Below are 19,347 nucleotides of genomic sequence, written 5' to 3'. Positions count from 1 at the left end.
CCCACTAATCTGGAATCCCCACTAATGCCATTGCGTAAGCAGTTGATGGCAGGGTCACAGCCAGGGTGCCACAGAAGCACCAGTCAGTCACCCGGTCCCACTGGCACACCAGTTTGTAGTAACTCTCACCTAATCAAAAGGTGTAGCTCCATACATCCAAGCCTATAACTGCACCCTCATGCACCTACACTGGCACCAAGTTTAATTAATCCAGAGCCATCTAAAGTTATACAACTGTTTACATACTTTATGAAAACATTAAATCTTTTTTTATGAGACATTATCGGGTTCTCTGTGATTATTTATGTGTTTCACTCCCAGTCCATTTGTAAGTCACTTGGAAATGAGAGCGTAAGTGGAAAGGCCTACCTTCATTTACAATTTCAGCAATTGCTTTCAGGAATTGAAGTCCAGAGAAAAGATGGTATTTTCTAGGTATGTCTTAATTTGCCCAACTTGTTCAGCAAGAACTTGTAACACAGGCAGGTAACACACTGGATCAACTTAGTAAACAAATCCCAAATATCAAGACAGTGAAACTTCCCCTCCATCCTGTTAGCACAAGCAATGCACAGGACTGCTATTTCCAAATGACACTGTCAAGACATAAGGCAATGGGCAAATTCCTCCTTTTTCACCTGAGAGCAGCACTGGTTATCCCAGGCTCCCAAGAAGGGCGATCAGAGAGGCCTGACAGCCATCCCTCTCTTCTAAGCCATGCCTGGGTGGCCTCTCCTGGTCACCAGCGCTCCAGGGCCTGCTGGCGCAGAGCAGAGCAGAGCAGGGCTGGCCCTGGAGGAAGTGGCCAGGCCTGGGACCCGCAGCATGGAGGTGCCAGCACACTGATCCATGCCTTCCCTGAGGAAGTGTCAGGCAACCCTGTTCGCCCCGGCACCTCGCTGCCTTCCCACGCACTGCGGCCTCGCCTTTGTGTAAGCTGCGCCGTGTTTACTCTCCCACTTCCTTGTTCCAATCCAGCGCGAAGGCCATAAACCACCCGTCTGGCACAGCTGAGCCCTTGGACAGGCAGGAGGAAGAGGAGGGAGGGGGATGGCAGCCAGCCCCCTGCTCTGTGCCAGGAGGGCACCCCACATGCCACCGTGGTGGTTGGGAGCACAGCCCTTCCACTAGGACTGGTGTGACGCCCACGGTGGGTCTCTCATGCCCACTGGCCACCCTCATGCCAAGGTCTGGGGGTGTGCCAGGGGAGCCCAGGACCTATTTCCCCTTCTTCTCGGACTTCAGGGGCCGCAATGTGACAGCCCTGCGTGTTGTTGAGTCATCTGCCCTGGTGTCCATCTTCCTGCTGTCTTTGGCGGGAAACATCTGGGGCATCTGCCTGTGGGGGCGGCGGCGGCAGCGCCTCTCCATCGCCAACTGCCTCGTTCTCAACCTCTTCTGCGCCGACCTGCTCTTTATCACCGCCATCCCCTTCATCGGCATCGTGCGCTGGACGGAGTCCTGGGTGCTGGGCGACGTCGTTTGCCACATGCTTTTCTACGTGGTGAGCCTCAGCGGCACCGTCATCATCCTCTCCCTCTCGGCAGTCAGCCTGGAGCGCGTCGTCAGCATCGCCCGGCTGCGCCACGCCGTTTTCCGTCGCCGCAAGGCGCTGGCCGCCGCCCTCGTCATCTGGGGCTTCGCCGCCCTCGCCACCCTCCCGCTCTGCTGCTTCTTCTCCGTCGTGCGGCTGCCCGCCGCCGGCGGCGAGGTGAGGGCGATGCCGCCGGGGAGGACCCGCAGGGCTGCCGCCCCCGCAGGAGCGGGGCGCTGGGCGGCCGGGGCCACGCCGGGGCGGTGGGCGCGGGGGACAGCGGGCGCCGGGAGGCGGCAGAAGTAAGGTAGGGGGCGCGGGCCGGGGTCGGACGGCGCGGGAGGTTCGTCCGCCTCTGTTACCGAGGGAACGCGACTCCTGCGGAGTGGGCAGCGCTCTGTGCAGCGGGCAGGTGCCCAGGTTGTGCAGCGCAGCGCGGGAGACCCGAGCCCGCTGTCGCTGTCGGCAGCGCCGCTGTCCCCTCCTTTCCCGCGCCTCGCGGTCCCGTCCCATCGGCTGGGATTTATTTCGCATCCCCCGGTGCAGTTCGGGAATCCCCTTTCCAGCGATCTTCGCTCTTCTCGAGGGGTCGGCATGCTGGGAGGGCCGGGAAGCAGCCCAGCGCATGGCGTAGCCTCTATGAAATGGCCATGCACACATTTTTCTGCCTGGTATTTGAAATATGTATGTAAGTACAGCCAACGTGACACTCAAACACACGGTTAAGTCTCAGGTCTGTAAGTTTCAATTTTAAATTTTTGTATGGGCTTTTAATACCATGAAGCAATAGATAATGGACTGTGCTGAACAGAAAGTTGCCACAGACTTGGTTTAATTTGCAGCCATTTTCTCTGTAGGGAGGGAAATAAGGACAACTTTGTAGTAAAAATAACTATACAATGTTAATTTTCATCTTTATTTGTAAACAGGAGAGTCAGATTTGCACCTTGGTTTGGCCCAGCGTTGCAGGCGAAATACTTTGGGATGTGACCTTTGCTATTGTTTTCTTTCTAATACCAGGATTAGTCATTGTCATCAGTTATTCCAAAATCTTACAGGTATGTTTTTCCTTTACACTTCTTTTTCAGAACAAAGGGAAGTAAATCGTAACTCACTAGGCATCAGTGTGTTGTCACTGAATACAAATACACCTAAATGGAATAGACACTGTTTGCTCACTGAAGGGTATGTGATACAGAATGAGGCACTTCAGCACTGTGTATCAGCCCATATGTTTCAAATAAGAACATCCTTGAACAGCGTATTACCAGAAGCCCAACACAAAGTTTGTCTTCATTTATGTACAGTATTTAATGCACTTCTCCATTTATGTGCTGTTCATATTTAGACTGTCAATCTCCTAAGTGCTAAGAGTTGAGCATTTAAAATAACAAGGTTTTTGCTTTCCTTGAATCTAAACTTCACGGTCACAAAGGACTTGTAAGAAAGCAAAGAGAGGCAGGACTATAAAAATCCACCCCCTCTTAGATCTACTGATTTTCTGGATATTTTTTTTAGTACACAGATCTCGTTAGAATACATTTACCACTCTACTCAAACTCTGCTCAAAAAAACCCTGTAAATTAAACACTCTGCTTCCCCTTTCTTTCTGAGACAATACTGTTTAACTTCTGAAATGGAGGCCAAGACCCCAGGTACCACAGGGTTTTAGTCTACATTCTAAAAAGTGTCATAGTAGTTATCTAAATTCCTCTTAAATCATCTCATTTCATACTACTTCCTCTTCCAAAAATGGAGTTAGAAAGAGCTAGAAATATTCAAAACTAGGTGCTACAATGCCTAGTTTTAAGCAACTGCCTCCCCCGCCCCCTTGCAATTCTTGATTCCCATACTAGGTAATTAAACTTCTCATACAACATATAAGGGAAACTATGTTTTGGAAAGGATCCTCAAAATACATAGATCATTGAGCAGGGAATTAACTGTTGAAATGCTGAGTGCCAAGGGGCTGTGGGTACATGCATCAGAGCTGTGTGTAGATGTTTCTGTGAACCTACATACAGAATCTGGGTTCCACATGGCTATTGATCAGGTTTGAACTTGTAGTCAAAATTATTGTAGGCAAAGAGCATACAGTAAGTAACTCAGTGGGGATACTGAGCCCCTTGGAAGAACCGCAGCAAACTGCAGGCTAAGGAATGCCACAGCCCTTGGGCAGAGACCAGGTCAGGGACACAGGGAGCTACAAACACAGCAAAGTGGTTGGAATACTGGATTAGAAAACAGCCACATGCTGCTGCATTCACACAGATTTTCCAACTTGGTAACACAGATGCTAAGATGTGTTACCATTTCTCCTGAACTTGGAAAGGAATGAGGCCCATCACAAGATCCCATCTGTTATAACTGAATCTTCTCTCCAGGAAGCAACCAGAGCTCAGCTGGAGAATGTCTTAATCTCTGAGTCATTCCCAAGAGCACTTCACGAGAACACTCCATGATGCCAGTGTACATGTGCTCAGTATTGCTGGAAGAAATTCAAAGCACTCTTGTATTCAAATAACACAGTGTCTGTCATGATGATTCACTACAGATATAAGACCTCAAATTTGTTAACAAATACACTCTACAAATGTATATTTTAGAACTCAATCTGAAAGCGAATTATTTTCACATAACACTTCCCAGAACACTGGCAAAACCAGCTGATTAGAAACCATGATTTGTAATTAAATTATTTGGATCTGCACTGTTCCCCCTTCAGGCAAGACTTAGATAAGAAACTAAAACAGGTAGATATTGATGTTCTGGAAGTTACATACATGACTTCTAGGTTCCTGCTGGTCCAGATGCCCACTAGTGGTATCTAGATTTCTTATACTAGGCAGATGGAAAACTGATCCAAAACACACTACTGCCACCCCATTTCAGTTGAGCATTTCCTTAAGATGCAGTTACATCTTATTTACTGTAGATTCTTGTGTTCTTAATTCTAGGCTGTGCAGCTCCTGCAGGAAAGGTGGAGGGTGCTTACATGGGAGGGATATATTGGGTGAGGACAGTCTGTGCAGACAGTGGAGGCCAAGGAGGGTGTAGAACTTGGTTTTCCCACTTTTATATTAGAAGTGGATGTTAGTCCTTTGTATTATACAAAACCTTCATTCTTACTAAGGCAGGTTAGGTGCTCTCTGGGAACACCTCTTGGATTGGATTGTTTGGAGGAGTTAGCTTCGTTTCTGGGTTCCAGATGGGTACAGCAGATCTGGAATAGTTTTATATGTTCAAAATGTCAGAATTCTCTGCCCTTTTTAAATCAGTGAAGCAGCTAGTGAGACTGTCCCCTTCTCAGGCTCAGTAGCTGCCAAGAAGACCATTTTTGGATCACAGATTTTGATTTATGCACCTACATTCTGTTGAAATCTTTGGTAGATGTCTAGGTTCTTGATGAATATTTATTCTAGGCCATCTATCTCTGTGAGAAATTCAGAAAGCTGCAGAAAGAATGACAAATTACTCTGTACATAATCACACTCATCTTTACCTGAACCAGGAAGTTATTAAGTATTAGTAGTACCCTTCCTTTAGTCATTGCTACAGGGAAATGTCACACATTAAAGTAGCATGAAGAATCTTAGGCCTTTTGCGAGGGTTGGAAGGGATGTTTAAAGGTCATCTAGTCCAAACCCCCTGCAGTAAGCAGGGACACCTTTAACTAGATCAGGTTGCTTTCCTTCTTAGATAACAAATTGAGCCAGTCTTTTGAAAAAAAAACACTGTCTTTAACTGTGGGGATGGTAAAATGGCATCTCAGTTATTTAGCCTGAATGTTTGTTTGCTGAATGTTTCCATTTTTTTATTTGCATTTTATATGTGAATGTAACAGACCTATCGTGCTGTGACAAGCACTTGAGTGAAGACAGGGATGTAGAGCATAAGATTTGGAGTTTTCTGCAAGCCATTGGGATTCAGTTTCTACCTAATGACAGATGATTCACACCCAGGAATTCTAGAGTCCCAAACTACCCACAGCCTGATTTATTACCTCAGACAGTACTTTCATAAGACACAAATTTACATAGTGACAAAAGGACCTGTAAGGTTTTGGGTTAGTTTATAGAAATCAGTTCTGAGTACTAACTTAAAAAATAAAGTTAACACAAAATTTAATGTAAAATGCCATTCAAATTTAAAATGTGTCATGGTTTAGTAATATCAGCATGGCCATAAGAGAATTAGATTTTGTTCTTTCTTGTGCATCAGCAGGATTGTTAACTAGGTTCCAGTTTGCATTTGTGAAAAAAAAAATCAATGGGTTTATTTACATAGAACAAATGAGGTCATAATTTGAAGTTAATGGGATTTCATGAGTAATTAAGGCTCTGTTTTATGCTGAAAAGTATTTATGGTTGGTAGAAAGCCATGAGGAGAACAACCTAGTAAAGTGAGCATGCTTGAAATGGAACCATGGACAAAAAGTAAAAATGGAGTTCTGCAATGCCTTTTTTCAGTCACTTTTCAAAACAGAAACATAGTTTTGCTCTTGTAAAAATGTTTAATAATTCTTCTTCGTTTCAAGTTACTTTCTTCTCTTTTACTGCAGATTACAAAAGCATCAAGAAGGAGTTTAAATGCTGGTTTAGCTTACTCAGAAAATCATCATATACGTGTTTCCCAGCAAGACTACAAACTATTCCGAGCCCTCTTTGTGTTGATGATATCTTTCTTCATCATGTGGAGCCCAATTATCATAATTATATTTTTAATTTTAGTCCAGAACTTCAAAAAAGATTTAAATATTTTGCCATCAGTTTTCTTCTGGATAGTGTTATTCACTTTTGCCAACTCTGCTGTCAATCCAATTTTGTATAATGTTGCCCATTTCAGACGTAAATGTCGTGAAATTTTTCTCTGTTGTACAGGGAACCCTGCAGGGCGTAGAGCTGGTACAGAAAACACTGCAAGAAGGTATAACCATGAACAGCCACATTTGTCTTTCATTACCAGATAATTATGTAAAGTCTGAACTGTGCCACACTTTGTATGCTAATGTCTACACCATCCCAGGGTGAATAGGTCACTGAGTTATAGTAGTATTTGTCAGAGAAGGGAAAAAACCTGTTAAATCTGTATTTTTAATTCCTGCAGGTAAAATTCTCTTGACTTCACTGCTTTGCCTCAATAAGATTTGGCCAATTTAATCCAATGGATTGAATTCTCCAATTACACTGAAATAAACAGAATATGGCAATGAACTTGGTGAATGTAAAATAATTGAAATAAGTACTTACAAATTTATTTCTATGTGGGAACATTTTCAGATGGCATAAATGTCGTTAACTTTAATGAAGACACAGTGAATCTATATCAGAAGGGCATCCAATCAATTTTTACTCTATTTTCTACTTAGTAAGAGAGATCAACTTTTGAGTGCAAATGTGCATGCTCAAAAGTATCTGGTTGGTTATACACTCAGATAATTGACTGCCTGAACATAGGTTTTGGCAGACTAACCAGTTCCGTGTGGGAAACAAGATGATAAACATGTATCACCACCAAGTGAACGATCCATTTGGTTCCATGTCAAAAGTATGGGCGTAATGCCTGCTATTTTATAAATAAAGAATAAATAAATAAATGTTTACTTGTGAGTAAAATAGTTATTTTAAAATTATGCATATTTTTAATGTCTTCAGTAGTCATGTAATAAAGCTAATTAGCGATATATAAGGTCACTGAAATTCCTTCCTCCTTTCTAAAATGCCGTCGTGAATGATTTCCAGTATTTCCTACAAAAAAGATGGCATTCTATTTTAAAAGAACTTAAAAGTTTTAGAAAATAAATGCATGTATTTTGGCTTTGTTTTATTTCAATTAAAACTCTTAGTCAGAAATTGCAACAGCTGAAAAAAGAAAGATTAAATTCTTGATATTGCCATCTGTCACCAATTCAAAATAGTGCATTAAGATAATGGTTTACTAGTAAAACCAATGTCTACATATGTACAGATGTGCATACAAACAAATTGCATCCCCTGTAATCCAAGTTTATTAAAATGTTTCATTGGTTTATTAACAAGGTGAGCTACACAGCTCAGATAAATATACTCAAAATCTAAATGATGGCATTTAAAAGGTTTTCAAGAGGACACCCGATCACTGTGTTAACTTTACATCCATGGTGCTGTTACATGGTTCCTTTCCATAGTTTTGGATCTCCTTAAGAGCAAAATCCTGAAACACAAAAAAAATACTTTGTTTTCCAACAACACTACACAAAATTAACAATCTTTCACCACATTGAAAATGCACATCTGTCTCATTTCTTTAAAATGCTCTTGAGTCCAGCAGTCTGTTTAGTAGTAATGCTAATGCCACTGCCTGGCTCTACAGTTTATAATTCCAAAGAATTTTCAACTCAGAACAAAACAGGAATTAATCCAATCTATTACAACCAATCTAAGCATTTTAATGCTTTGGCAAATAAGATACTGGATAGATCAGTGATAGAAGAGTTATTTATTTACTTTATAAAACTTTTATAATTTGCCTTTTAAAAAGTATTAAGAATGTATTTCAACAAAATAAGAATTTCCTGATGTCCAAAATTTTTATTGGCAATAGGAAACTAGCTAAAGGAATATACTACTCTGAATTCACAATTTTTGCTTCTTCCCAGTGCTAACAGATTCAGCTTGCAACTGCACTAACAGGACATTGTGCTGTATTTACAAGTAGTCTCACTGTGATATCCACACTCACATTGCATAATTAATTCAACCTGAGTTATTACTCTTGAGAGACTGAGAGTATCATAGCCTGGCCCATATTTGGAAAGGAGCTGCCATCAGAAATGCAATGTAAATTACAACCAAAGACCTTGTCATTTCCTAGGCTTCTCCTTTGCCTGAAAGAGCCAGTATGCAACAAACAGGTATTTTAGATTTTTTTTTTTCCACGTTAGTTTCTTTGGGGGAACTAATTTGAATACAGGATTAATTAAAAAAAAGCTAATGAAAAATCTGGGGAATAAACTAGCTTCAAGAAATAGACAGAGCATGCACAATTAGAAGCAGATAGAAGCCTATTCTTGAAGCATCTACTCATGTCAGTCAGAATTTTACCACAGTAACAATTGACTGCAGGTAAGTACAGACAATTGAAGGTAACTATTTTGCTACTAATTCTGTAGCAGCATTAAAACTAAAGTAGCAAGGCTTGCAATCCACACAATGAATTAAGTGAATTTTGTAGGTTTCTGATATAAAGCTTTCAACAAATGTTCATTCCCAGATGAGCTTGCTTTCCAGGAATTTTGCCTCAATGATACTGAGAATTCAGAATCAACTAACTGTGGCAATCACAGGTCCTGACCACAGTAAGAGGAAAATGCAAATTGCTGGCTTTAATTTTAATTTATACTTCTGATGCAGGGTTCAAAGATAAAGTATCATAATCCTCAATAAAAAGCAGAGAGCATTAAGGACTCAGCCAACTCTTTTTGATTTACAAACAGTATGGAATTCACAGAGTCTTAGCAGACACTGCACTCAGCACCTAACATCTGAATGTAAATTAGGATAGCAGACAAAGAATACAGCACTTGGAGCAACTTCCTAGATTTGATATTTCTATAACAAACAAAAGGCAGCGTGATCAGCTTTTAAACCAAGGTTAGGAATACTTAAGGCTAAACTTCCAAAAGACATTCTGAGCTTTTATTTTTAAATTACACGTGAAAAACAACAAGATTCTATTATATAGAAATTATGAGATATTTGAAAAAGTCACAGCACAAATTGCGAATAAATAAATTTTTTTTTTTTTTGGTTTATACTTTCTTGCAAAATTGACAATACATTTATTGCCTTGCAAGTCTCATACAGTGTAGAAATAGTAGAAACACAGATTCCACTGTGCTGAATCAGAGCATTATTTAGGTGAGTCCAATGTGGTGATTCTACAGTGGGATGCAAGGAACCACCTTAACACACACCTCAAAATCACCGAACAACAACTATCTAAACTTTATCTTGGCTTTGATAGAAAAAAAGTCCTTAATCATCTCATCATCTTGTTTTATCATCTTCAGAATTTTTGATTCTTGCTGTACTTCATTTGATGAACAGTGAATGCAGCATTCAAAACAAGAAAGTTGCATCAGTTTATATAAGGACACTGTTTCTTTTCTATCCCATCCTTTATGCATACACATCATTCACAAAATCTAATTTAATTTGCATTTATGATGTCTCAGTGTCTCAGTCTTGTCTGCCTTAAATGTCAACTGTCTTTTATGTTGTCTCCAAATTCTCATCCAAGACAAAATTTTTATTTCCATTGTTGTCAGGCACTTTTTCCAGGTCACCCAACTAATCAGCATTCTAAACACCACCCACCTTACCAGATCTTTCAGGCATCCTCTTATCAGCACACCTACTTAACAACATGGCAATAGATTACTCTGTTTATAGATTAGATGAACAGGTAATAGAGCCACAAGAGCTGACTGTGCTCATCTGTTTCAACTTTCTTTACAATACACAGAAGTTCCTTCAGTCAATCCCAGTTTATTCTAACATATCATTTAGAAAAGCCTTTAATCTTGTTTTACAAATTTCAGTGATGCAGAACATACAACAGCTCTTGGTAAACTGTTTCAAAGGTTAATGACCTTTGGAGTTAAACAAATGGCTATTTATTTCTACTCTGAATGTGTCCAGTTTAAAGTTCCATCCATTTTAATTTATTATTCCTATGTTTGCAAGTCCTTTATTATCTAATTCCCATTGCTTGTGTGGGTAAGCACAGACTTTGCTCAACTCAGCCTTTAACCTCTTTCTGATGAGAAAAGATCAAGGTCTTTGAAGCACTCACTAGAGGACACATTCCACAAGCTTCCAATCATTTTCTCTGCTTTCCTTTGTAACTTCTAATTCATCCTTGGTACCATTACCAGTTATGATTACCATCAAATGTGACACAGCAAGCAGACCTATGCTAAGGACAGAAGTCTCCTATGAGCCTGCAAATTCAGATTTTGCATCCTTGGTTTATACATCCAAGAATCACATTAAATATTTAGGCCACACATTGGGAGTTCCCATTCAGCTGACTCGCCAATTCAGTCTTGTGTGGATATTGTGTCTTCCAGAATGCAAGGGGGGGAGAGCAGGGACAGGTACTCTGCTGTTTTATTGTCCTAAATGTTCTGATCTGTGTTCTTCATTCTTCACTATTGCTCACTACAGGTATAATCTTTATCAGTAAGGATATTACATTTTCTTCCAGATCATTGATTAAAGTAGCATAAATTACCATTTGGCCTTTTCTAATATACTTGAGCACAAGTGACATAATCTGTGTCCTTCCCTGTTTTGCAAGCTCAGCTGGACTTTATGACTCAAGATGGGGTCATACTTTCAGTATGAGGGATGTATGTCCATCTTCCTCAGCACTTTGTAAAATGGGTGGCATGAGGCCCTGTGAGAAAGGGTCTGCTATAAGCTTTTCCAATACTTCCAATTTTCCTTTAAAGTCCTTTATGAAGAATTTTTCAGGTAAGTTTTTGAAAATACATTCTGTTCTCTTCAACAGCTCTCTTTTTGAGAAAGGCAAAGAGTTCTGATTAGAGAGACACAATTTCTTTTTACAGCAACTATGAAGACTATCCTTACTGTCTTTACTCATACTGCATTGATTTAATTGTTTTACAACTTCCTCTAATTTCAAGTGATGTGATATGCCACATAAAAAGCTATACACCTTGTCTCTCCTTCAGATAAGGGACATAAAAGTTGGAAGTAACTTACTACAAACTCCAAGTTTCAAAAAAAAAAAAAGAAAATATTTCAGCCAGTAAGTAGAAGACATCATGCATTTGCTGTTTAACCAGCAAAAGTCTCCCAGTGCTCTAGTCATTAAACCTTGAAATAAAGTAATTCAGAAAAACATTTTCTTACCATTATGAACGATAACTCTGTATTTTCTGTCCAAGCAGAGGTCTATCTGCCTTTGTCTCACAATTTTCTGTGCCTCAGGAGGCAATCCCTTGGGGTCCCGGGAGAACACAAAGGAATAGCTGTCAGCACAAGTGCCATCTTCATTTAGCTGGCGGCAGGAATAATGAAGAGCATATGTATCATAATCTGTGTCCACTACCCAGTGATCATCATCTGGAAGAAACCATAGCAAAGAAGTAAAGGTGTTAGAGACACAAGTAAAATCTAGTAAACCCAAAGAGATTGGTGCCATAACTATAAAGAAAGTAACACAATCAAGATTGGTATAAATGATAGCAGATAACAGCTCTCAGTTTATTCATGTGTCCAGTGTTTAATTTTGGGGTGAGGTGTGAGTTTGTTTTGGGTTTTTTGTTTTGTTTTGTTTTAAAGCAAAAAGCATATTTACCAGGGACAGTGATAGTGAGAAGAGAAAATGGTTGGCACCACTGCTGCTCCTCTAACATGGGCACAGAACAAGAGCAGCATGAAGAAATGCTAGTGAATGCCTCGCCTGAACATCATTATGAAATGTGGCAACATGAAGAACTGTGTATTACAGTAGCTACCGTGAAGAACAAAGAAAGTTTCTTATTTTAACAAAAAAGGGGAACAGAAAATAGTTTAAAAAAACCCCAGACAAGTTAAATGAGCTTTTGGTCATGCTAGTCCTGCTCCAGATTACTCAAAACCACACCTACTTTCCTACCAGGAATGTTACTTAAACTGTATTTTTAAGGAAAACTATTAGCATGAAATTTTCACGTGTGTTAGAAGTGTATTTGCTACAAGCTCTGTCATAAACCCTCTTCTCCAACCACATTTACAATTTCAGAGAATTCTTAGCTATTTAGCTAGGTAACCTGATAAAAACCTGGTGCTAACAGAAGTGAACCTAAATGTTTGTAGTATAAAGTGTCATCTCTGCACCTTACTCTGCTGGAGCAAAAGATCCTCCCTTGCACTGTCTGTCCTGGTGAACACAACACTGTTATGTTCTCTACCCCATCTGTCTTGTGGGTGGGGATCACAGTTTTTAGAAAGGTTGCTGGCTGACCCCAGACTCTATGTGAAGTATCCAGAGAACATGATTCGCAACATGCTGTGATGGCAACAGCTCAAGAGCAATTGGTATCCAAAGCGTTCATTGTAACTGTGTTTTTGGAGAGAATGGAGTTCAAATCATTTCCAAATTCCACCTGCTTCTATTGGAAACAATCCATGGAGATCTCTTGAGCTACAAGTGTCTGAATCTCTACTTGGCCCAATAACTGATTTTGCAGAGGGCATGACAGGTGACAGGAAAATATGCATATATATGTATGCATACACACATATACTGAATTATATGTATTTCTTAAAAGAGATAAATCTCACGTTTGCAGACACAAGACCAAGCAAAATAACATTCTCTGCTCCAGCAAGTCTGACATTAAGCTTTTCAGAGAGAACAGAAAAGCACCTGCTAGCTTAGTTCTGAACTAAAACGAGACTTAAAATGCTTCATCTGCCTTCCATTTCTTTCCAAAGAGTGACCTTCGATTATATTGTTGTGTAACAAACAAGAGAAATACAAAGGTATACAGAGGCCTTGTCATCACTTGTTTAAAGAAAGCCAACCAGCTGTTCCATATAAAAATAGTGATTACCTTGTTTACCTCAAGGCTTTCCTTATTACATTTTAAGTGTGTTTAAGAAACCCAACACTACCTTTTCCTTCGCCAGCACAGACATAAATCATAAATAGGCTCCCAAGTTCTGTATCTTGTATAGCTGAATACTCACTTCCTTTCTGCAGAAAAGAGGCAACACCCCAGTACTTCATCTTAAACTTGGCAGGATCCTCTGTGTCCGTGAAAGAGCCAATCATGTCAGCACAGACATCCCAGTTACTGTACCCAGAGAGAAAGAAAGCACCACAGTCAAAACCAGCAGCAGAGGTTCAGCGTGACTAGCACTAGGGACACCAGTAAGCAAAGCAGAAGCTTTGTGAAATGTAACAAGAGGAATATTGAAAACTACTCACTTGAAGAGTCTGACTCTACCCTTTGCAGTGGCACTCATTTGCCCATTCTCGTCTACGGTGAACTGGGCTACCACATTGTCCTGCAGAAACAGCCCCTCTGGATCTTTTTTTGCCATGGCATACCAGGTGCCACTGTACTACAAGGAAATAAGGAAGGCTGCAGTTAGACAGAGGAGTATGGAAGCCATTACCAACAGACATGACAAACTAGTGGAGGTGACAGAGGGAGGACATGCAAATTTTTGACATCACGCCGTAAAGTTCTATTTAAGAAAAAAATGTAGCTGTTCTGACAGCATAAACCCACCAATACGTCATAGTGCAGGGTTTGTGAAAGAACTGACATTTTTTCATATCTTATTTGTATCTGCAGTTCTCCAATATTTAGAATACAAAATTTGGTGGGAAGAGTATATCAACTGTTAGATCTTGACAGAACTAAGCATAAACATTTTTTTCCTTGCAATGATGACTGAAAACACCACAGTATTAATTTTTCATAGAAACAACTAGGTTACTACACTCCTTTTCTGTTCAAACCATCCAGTTTAAGCCCAGCCTGCAAAATCTCAGTCTCTGCAGTATTCCTTTAGGAGATGCATCAAGATCCAGCATCTGTGGAGGCGTGGGCAACATCACACAGTTCTGCTGTTTGTCAGTCTGTGGCTTTGAGTGAAAACGTGAAGCCTAGGAAGAGGAGTCAGGCAAAACATCACAGATCCAGGAGAGAAAGATTTACCCTGGTCTTGTCGAAGTTTTCCTTGACTTTGAAGCTGCTTACTCGGCAGTCCCGCTCTGCTGTGCTGCTGCCCAGCAAGGCCAGTGCCAGCAGCAGCAGCCAGGGCAGAGCTCTCTCCGTGTGGGCCATCCTGTCCCTGCAGCAACAGCAAACAGAGAGTAACATCAGAAACAGGCTCTGTCAAGCAGGGAAGGGAGGAAGGCTGCCTTGACTGGTTCCCCAGGGCATCACGCAGCTTCCCCCCAGCACAGCAGGGTCCCTTACAGACAGTACCAGTCTCTGTAGCCTCTTGAAAGCCCAAGTGTTGATGGCAGTGGTGGGGCACCCACACAGGGAGTGCTTTATGTAGAGCTGGGGTTTTCGCAACCGCCGAGGTCCAGAGCCAGCATTGGAGGGGGAGTAGGGAGGCGGGTTGATGCATGCTGCAGGCTGGGGCCCCTTCACAACAGCCTCTTGCGTAACACCCATGGGCTCAGGTGGTCTTTGACCCTGACCTGTAGCCAAGCAGGCGCTAGGAGCAAATGCCTCTCTTTGTTTTTCCTAATCCAAAGGCAGAGCTCACATCTGGGGGAAGGGGTGTGCACATGTGGTCAGAACAAAGGAAAAGAGAGGTATCCCATCCTTTTGCAGGGGACGAGTAAGCTGCCTCCACCTCCTCTGTGATTTTACACCCTGCAGTCTAAAGTCCTTCTTACCCAATGTGCTCAATTTAGTTACAAGGTGCAGACGTGATTCCTCCACCTCCTCCCCAAATTCCTTTCCTCTCTTCCTCTGATAAACAGTGGCAAACATCATACTTGTGGGTTTCTGCTAATGTTTCTAGAAGCCTGGTCATGTCAGAACCTCCTCAGGTCGTCATGACTGGTTTCCTCTTGCTTCCCAAAGGCTGGCTCAGGTGCTGACAACCTCATGATGAGCTCCCCGGGACAGGAACTGGGGTTCTACAAATCTGCAGGAATATGAAGGAGCCCTTTTGTGTGGTACTGCAAAGCTGGCAGGACATAGGTGTGGTCTGCAAATACATGTATGCACGACATCTGTCCCTTCTGATATTAATTTTAAATCAGACCTTCCAGAATTTCTATTCTGTTTTTGGCAAACTGTTTTCAGTTATATAAACCATTATTGTTTTCTCCTGTTCAGGCAGGTTTTGCTGCCTCTCAGTCAATATTTGTTCTATAGTTTCAACATCTTTAGAAAGCATTAGAGAAAACCTGTTAATTATTTTCTAGACATGTAACCAGACCAGGATAGGAATGATTGTTAGTAAGAGAACTAATTGACCCACTTTTTTCACCTTCCAGTTTTGAAAGAATAAAGGCAGAAGCCTATTAGTTGGAAGGTCTGTGGTCATTACTTTAAGAATTAAGCAAAAATATCATTTAAATATGGAGATACCCATGGAGTATAAACACGTGCTTCAATAGTGACTGATGTAAAGAATTAGAACAATTTATTCAGCATGGTCTTACCCAGAAATTTACTTCAGCCTTCTATTCCTTCCATATATCCATTAAACTATTAAACTTTTTACTGCTGCTGCCCTTTTCCCTCTGTTACGTCAGTTCCATCTAGAGCGCCGAGGGACGGGATGGCAGGTTGCCTGCAGGCTACCATTGTTACGGTGATTCAAGGGTGAGTATTTTCTCAGTCATAAAGATGCAGCGATGCCAGCGTAACTATATAAACTCATAAACAGTGTAAACTTTGCCTAAGTTAATGATCCTTTGGATTCACTTGGGTTATGGGTTTGGTTGAGAATGATGCCAGCAAGTGATCCTCATCCAGACCTTTGGTACCGGGATATTCCTCTTCCAGAGCAGTAGTTCGCATGCAAACAGAAAGGAACAGAATTTGGGTCAGGATTTCAATTGATTCTGAGAGCAATGCACGCAGATCAAGCTCAGACAATTAAATTTAAAAGAATTATTAAAATATCGATAATGGATAAACATGCAAATAAACTTTAATGCAAAGCACACATTTACAAAACTTGTGCTAAGTTCAACACCAAGCTTGATACATTTCATATGTGACTTCCCATTCCAATGTTTGAAGCTGGCAGCATAGTTTGAATATTACAGAAAGCTTTTTAAAAGTCAGTATGTATTTGTTGGAACCATATTTAATTGAAGGGGGAAAAAGTATTCTACCTTTGAATTTTGCCAAGAGGTCATAAAAAGGGGGCTAACTTCTGGCAGTGATTCTGTGATTAAAATTCTTTTTATTAGCCTTTAAAATTCTGCAGTATTTTCCATTAGGAATAGCAACAGAAAATACAGAGAAAAGGTCAGCTTTTCAAAGGAAATGGCAGAAAAAGCTTCCATTGTAGGAGTTATAATTTAATTTATGACTTTATAATAAAAAAGGAAGAAATGAGAGCCAAATTACTATTTAAAACATTTTCAACACTGCACCACTGAAACTTTAAACATTACAAGAACAAGCATTTCATTTGTGGCTACAAGAATAAGTTTAGCTCTTAGGACAAAACTGGCTCAAAGAACTGGTAATAGGAAACAGAGAATCCATTGCCAGGCAGACTGCATATAGATTGGAACACTTTTTGGAGTCTTCTTCCATGTCTTTATTTATAGAGTGCCATTCACAAACGTGGGTATCCATTAAACTCTCAGGGGCAGATTTTGCAGGGGAATGAATGACTGCTGTGTGCACAGGGCAGTGGATCCACGTGTAGCCACTGCCCTGTGGAACCAGACACATATCAACGAGTGACAACAAATGGTATGAGCTGAGCCAAGGAGCTCCGTGTACTTTGTAAAGGACAACTATGTACACTGTCACCATCACAACTGCTCCCCTTGGTGGCAGTCTGAGTACAGAGGTCAAGGACAGAATGGAACTGGAAAGGTTGGCCTTTGTACTATGCCAGCCTGTCTACTACATGTTTTTGTAAGCTAATGACATGACATTCTGCTTAAGGAGTAAATTTACGATGAATTCTTTACAAAAACAGTATTTAAACAAACCTAATTTAAAAATGGTACCTTTAATCACTTTAGGAAAGCTATGCTAGGATTATGATTCTGAATTTAAATGTTCTTCTAAATGTGTTACTAAAATGGAAACAACTCAAAATGATGACACAGTTTCCCAAAGGACTGGTGAGGAGAGCTTTCATCTATGAATGATGGAAGACATGGACATATTAGAGCAAGGCAAGCAAAGAGCCATGAAGATCACTGAGCAATAAAAGAATCTGACAACTGAAGAAGCTGAGAAACTGGGATTGCTCAGCCTTAAAAGAGGGCTTGGAGGATCTTATCAAGTGTATACATACCTGTCAGGAGGGTATGAAGGAGACAGAGCCTTCTCAGCAGTGCTGAGTAGTAAATAAAAAATGGTCACATAACCTAAGATCACCAGGGAGTAAATGTGAGAGTGGATGAGATTAAAAGGCTCTTGTCCTTTGCTCGGTCCATATACTAAAACTCATGCCAAGGTAGCAAGAAACCCATCCTCACGGTCAAGGCTACAGTGTATCTGCCAATCCAGGTTAAGCGGCTCAGCTAGACTGGCCATTTATTTCAGGAACTCTCCCCTAGAAGCTAAAATCTCAGTTGACTACTTACTTCATAAAGTCCCAAATCTCATCATTGGTAATTTTAAGGGACCATGAAAATTTGCAGCTATATGGTAAAAGCAGAAAAGTCACTATCTTCAGTGTTTGCATGTTCAAGATTACTTTTGTAGGAAAAGGGACAGAAAACTATTTTAAAAGCAACAGAAAAGTTGAGGTTTTTATAAAGAACCCCAAACCAAATCAGATCAATAACACCAAGGCACTTCAGTGACAAAAACTGTCTGTGTTAGGAGCACACAGTACCTGTAGTAAATACCTACAGAACCCATTCTCACGGCATAGTAATTTAGAAAAAATCAGTAATATTTTGGAATATTAATTTTTGTATTATACATATGAATCTCTGACATCCAGACACTGGACAAAAAAAAATTTCACATCAAAAGACATGCAATTGAAATAAACACATTTGATCTGTGCTTCTTCAGAAAATCTTAACTGAACAAACCACAATAGCTGTTATCAAGATGGACAGAGACGCTCAGATACAAACACTGAGCTGAACTGGGAAACCTTATAAATACCTTTGACATTTACGTGCTGCTTGAATCTGTTTAAATAACCACATCTGTCAGTTATCCTTCTTAGGAGTTTCCATGTATCACAAGGGCTCAGAAGTGTTCTACTACTAAGAACTACAGATAAAGTTGTAGTTCAACAATATACTCTCTGAAGATTAAGAATTACCAAAGTGTACACCATCTATTTTCTTTCTATCAAGAAACTTGTTCAATGTGAATACCACCAATAGAAATAAGATTGGTTGCATTGCATCCTTCCTACCGTGCTGAAATTCAGATCTGTTTCAATGAACACCGATGATTTGCTGTCACTGGCACTCAAACTCAGCCTTCTCACTTGTGTAGCCCTAGTGTGTCTGCTCCTAAAATTCAGCAAGATTTTCATTGAACTTCCAATGGTAGAAAACTTCAAACATTTCATAAAGCTACAGACAGACTCAAGATTTTCTCTTTGCCTGTTATTATTATTATCTGTCAGTTATTACTTTCTTTTCTTAGCAGAAATCTCCCACTTTTTGTGAAGAAGGCATAGAAGAAACTAAACATTACTTGTAGGACTCTGTAAGGTTATTTATGCATGTAGACTAAAAACGTCATTGTCTCCTGAATTCAATTTGAAATAAAGACATTTTGTGATTTTATTCTTTCCTTTAGACTATCTATTTTTGAAAAAAGTTATATGTAAGTCATATCTGGCTATGCTGAGTCAAATTCTAATTATTTTACACCATCTTCACCTGGGTAAATCGCTTGGGCAAGCTCAGACTTTTGTAAGGTCTTTAGTGTTGCACCCATTTATTTTCAGAAATCCAATTTTGATCAAATCCTATTTAAAGGAAAATAAATTTTGCAATTTTAAATTTTTCTCTGTAACATTCTGGTTTCCTCCCCTTAAGAACCTCTCAGGAATACACGTGTTCACATCGGTGCACGTGTATAATGTGGGCTAAGCATCTAACTGTAA

General features: G+C 40.4%; 2 protein-coding genes across 3 annotated transcripts; one reads left to right on the top strand and one right to left on the bottom strand.

Moving 5' to 3' along the window:
• Nucleotides 1-614: 614 nt before the first annotated feature.
• FFAR4 (free fatty acid receptor 4) lies at nucleotides 615-6,709 on the top strand (the record flags this gene model as incomplete). The annotated part of the gene is given in 6 exon segments (XM_084264620.1): nucleotides 615-868; nucleotides 979-1,139; nucleotides 1,142-1,185; nucleotides 1,187-1,711; nucleotides 2,464-2,592; nucleotides 6,096-6,709. Coding segments are annotated over 6 exon segments (1,521 nt in total). The 3' UTR covers nucleotides 6,504-6,709.
• Nucleotides 6,710-7,523: 814 nt separating this feature from the next.
• On the bottom strand, nucleotides 7,524-14,561 carry RBP4 (retinol binding protein 4; the record flags this gene model as incomplete). 2 transcript variants are annotated; one of them, XM_084265162.1, is made up of 6 exons in its annotated part: nucleotides 7,524-7,726; nucleotides 11,455-11,667; nucleotides 13,279-13,385; nucleotides 13,520-13,656; nucleotides 14,259-14,394; nucleotides 14,532-14,561. In XM_084265162.1, 5 exons carry the CDS (start codon nucleotides 14,385-14,387, stop codon nucleotides 7,713-7,715), a joined length of 600 nt encoding a protein of 199 aa, XP_084121288.1. In that variant the 3' UTR covers nucleotides 7,524-7,712. The 2 variants fall into 2 exon arrangements, with proteins under 2 accessions (XP_084121288.1, XP_084121287.1); XM_084265161.1 differs by lacking the exon at nucleotides 14,532-14,561 and having other exon boundaries at nucleotides 14,259-14,423.
• Nucleotides 14,562-19,347: the final 4,786 nt, after the last annotated feature.

Source organism: Gallinula chloropus (assembly GCF_964237585.1).
Source record: "Gallinula chloropus genome assembly, chromosome: 5".
Taxonomy (NCBI): Eukaryota; Metazoa; Chordata; class Aves; order Gruiformes; family Rallidae; genus Gallinula; species Gallinula chloropus.
Note: the sequence above shows the minus strand (reverse complement) of the source record. Positions and strands in the feature narration are given on the sequence as shown.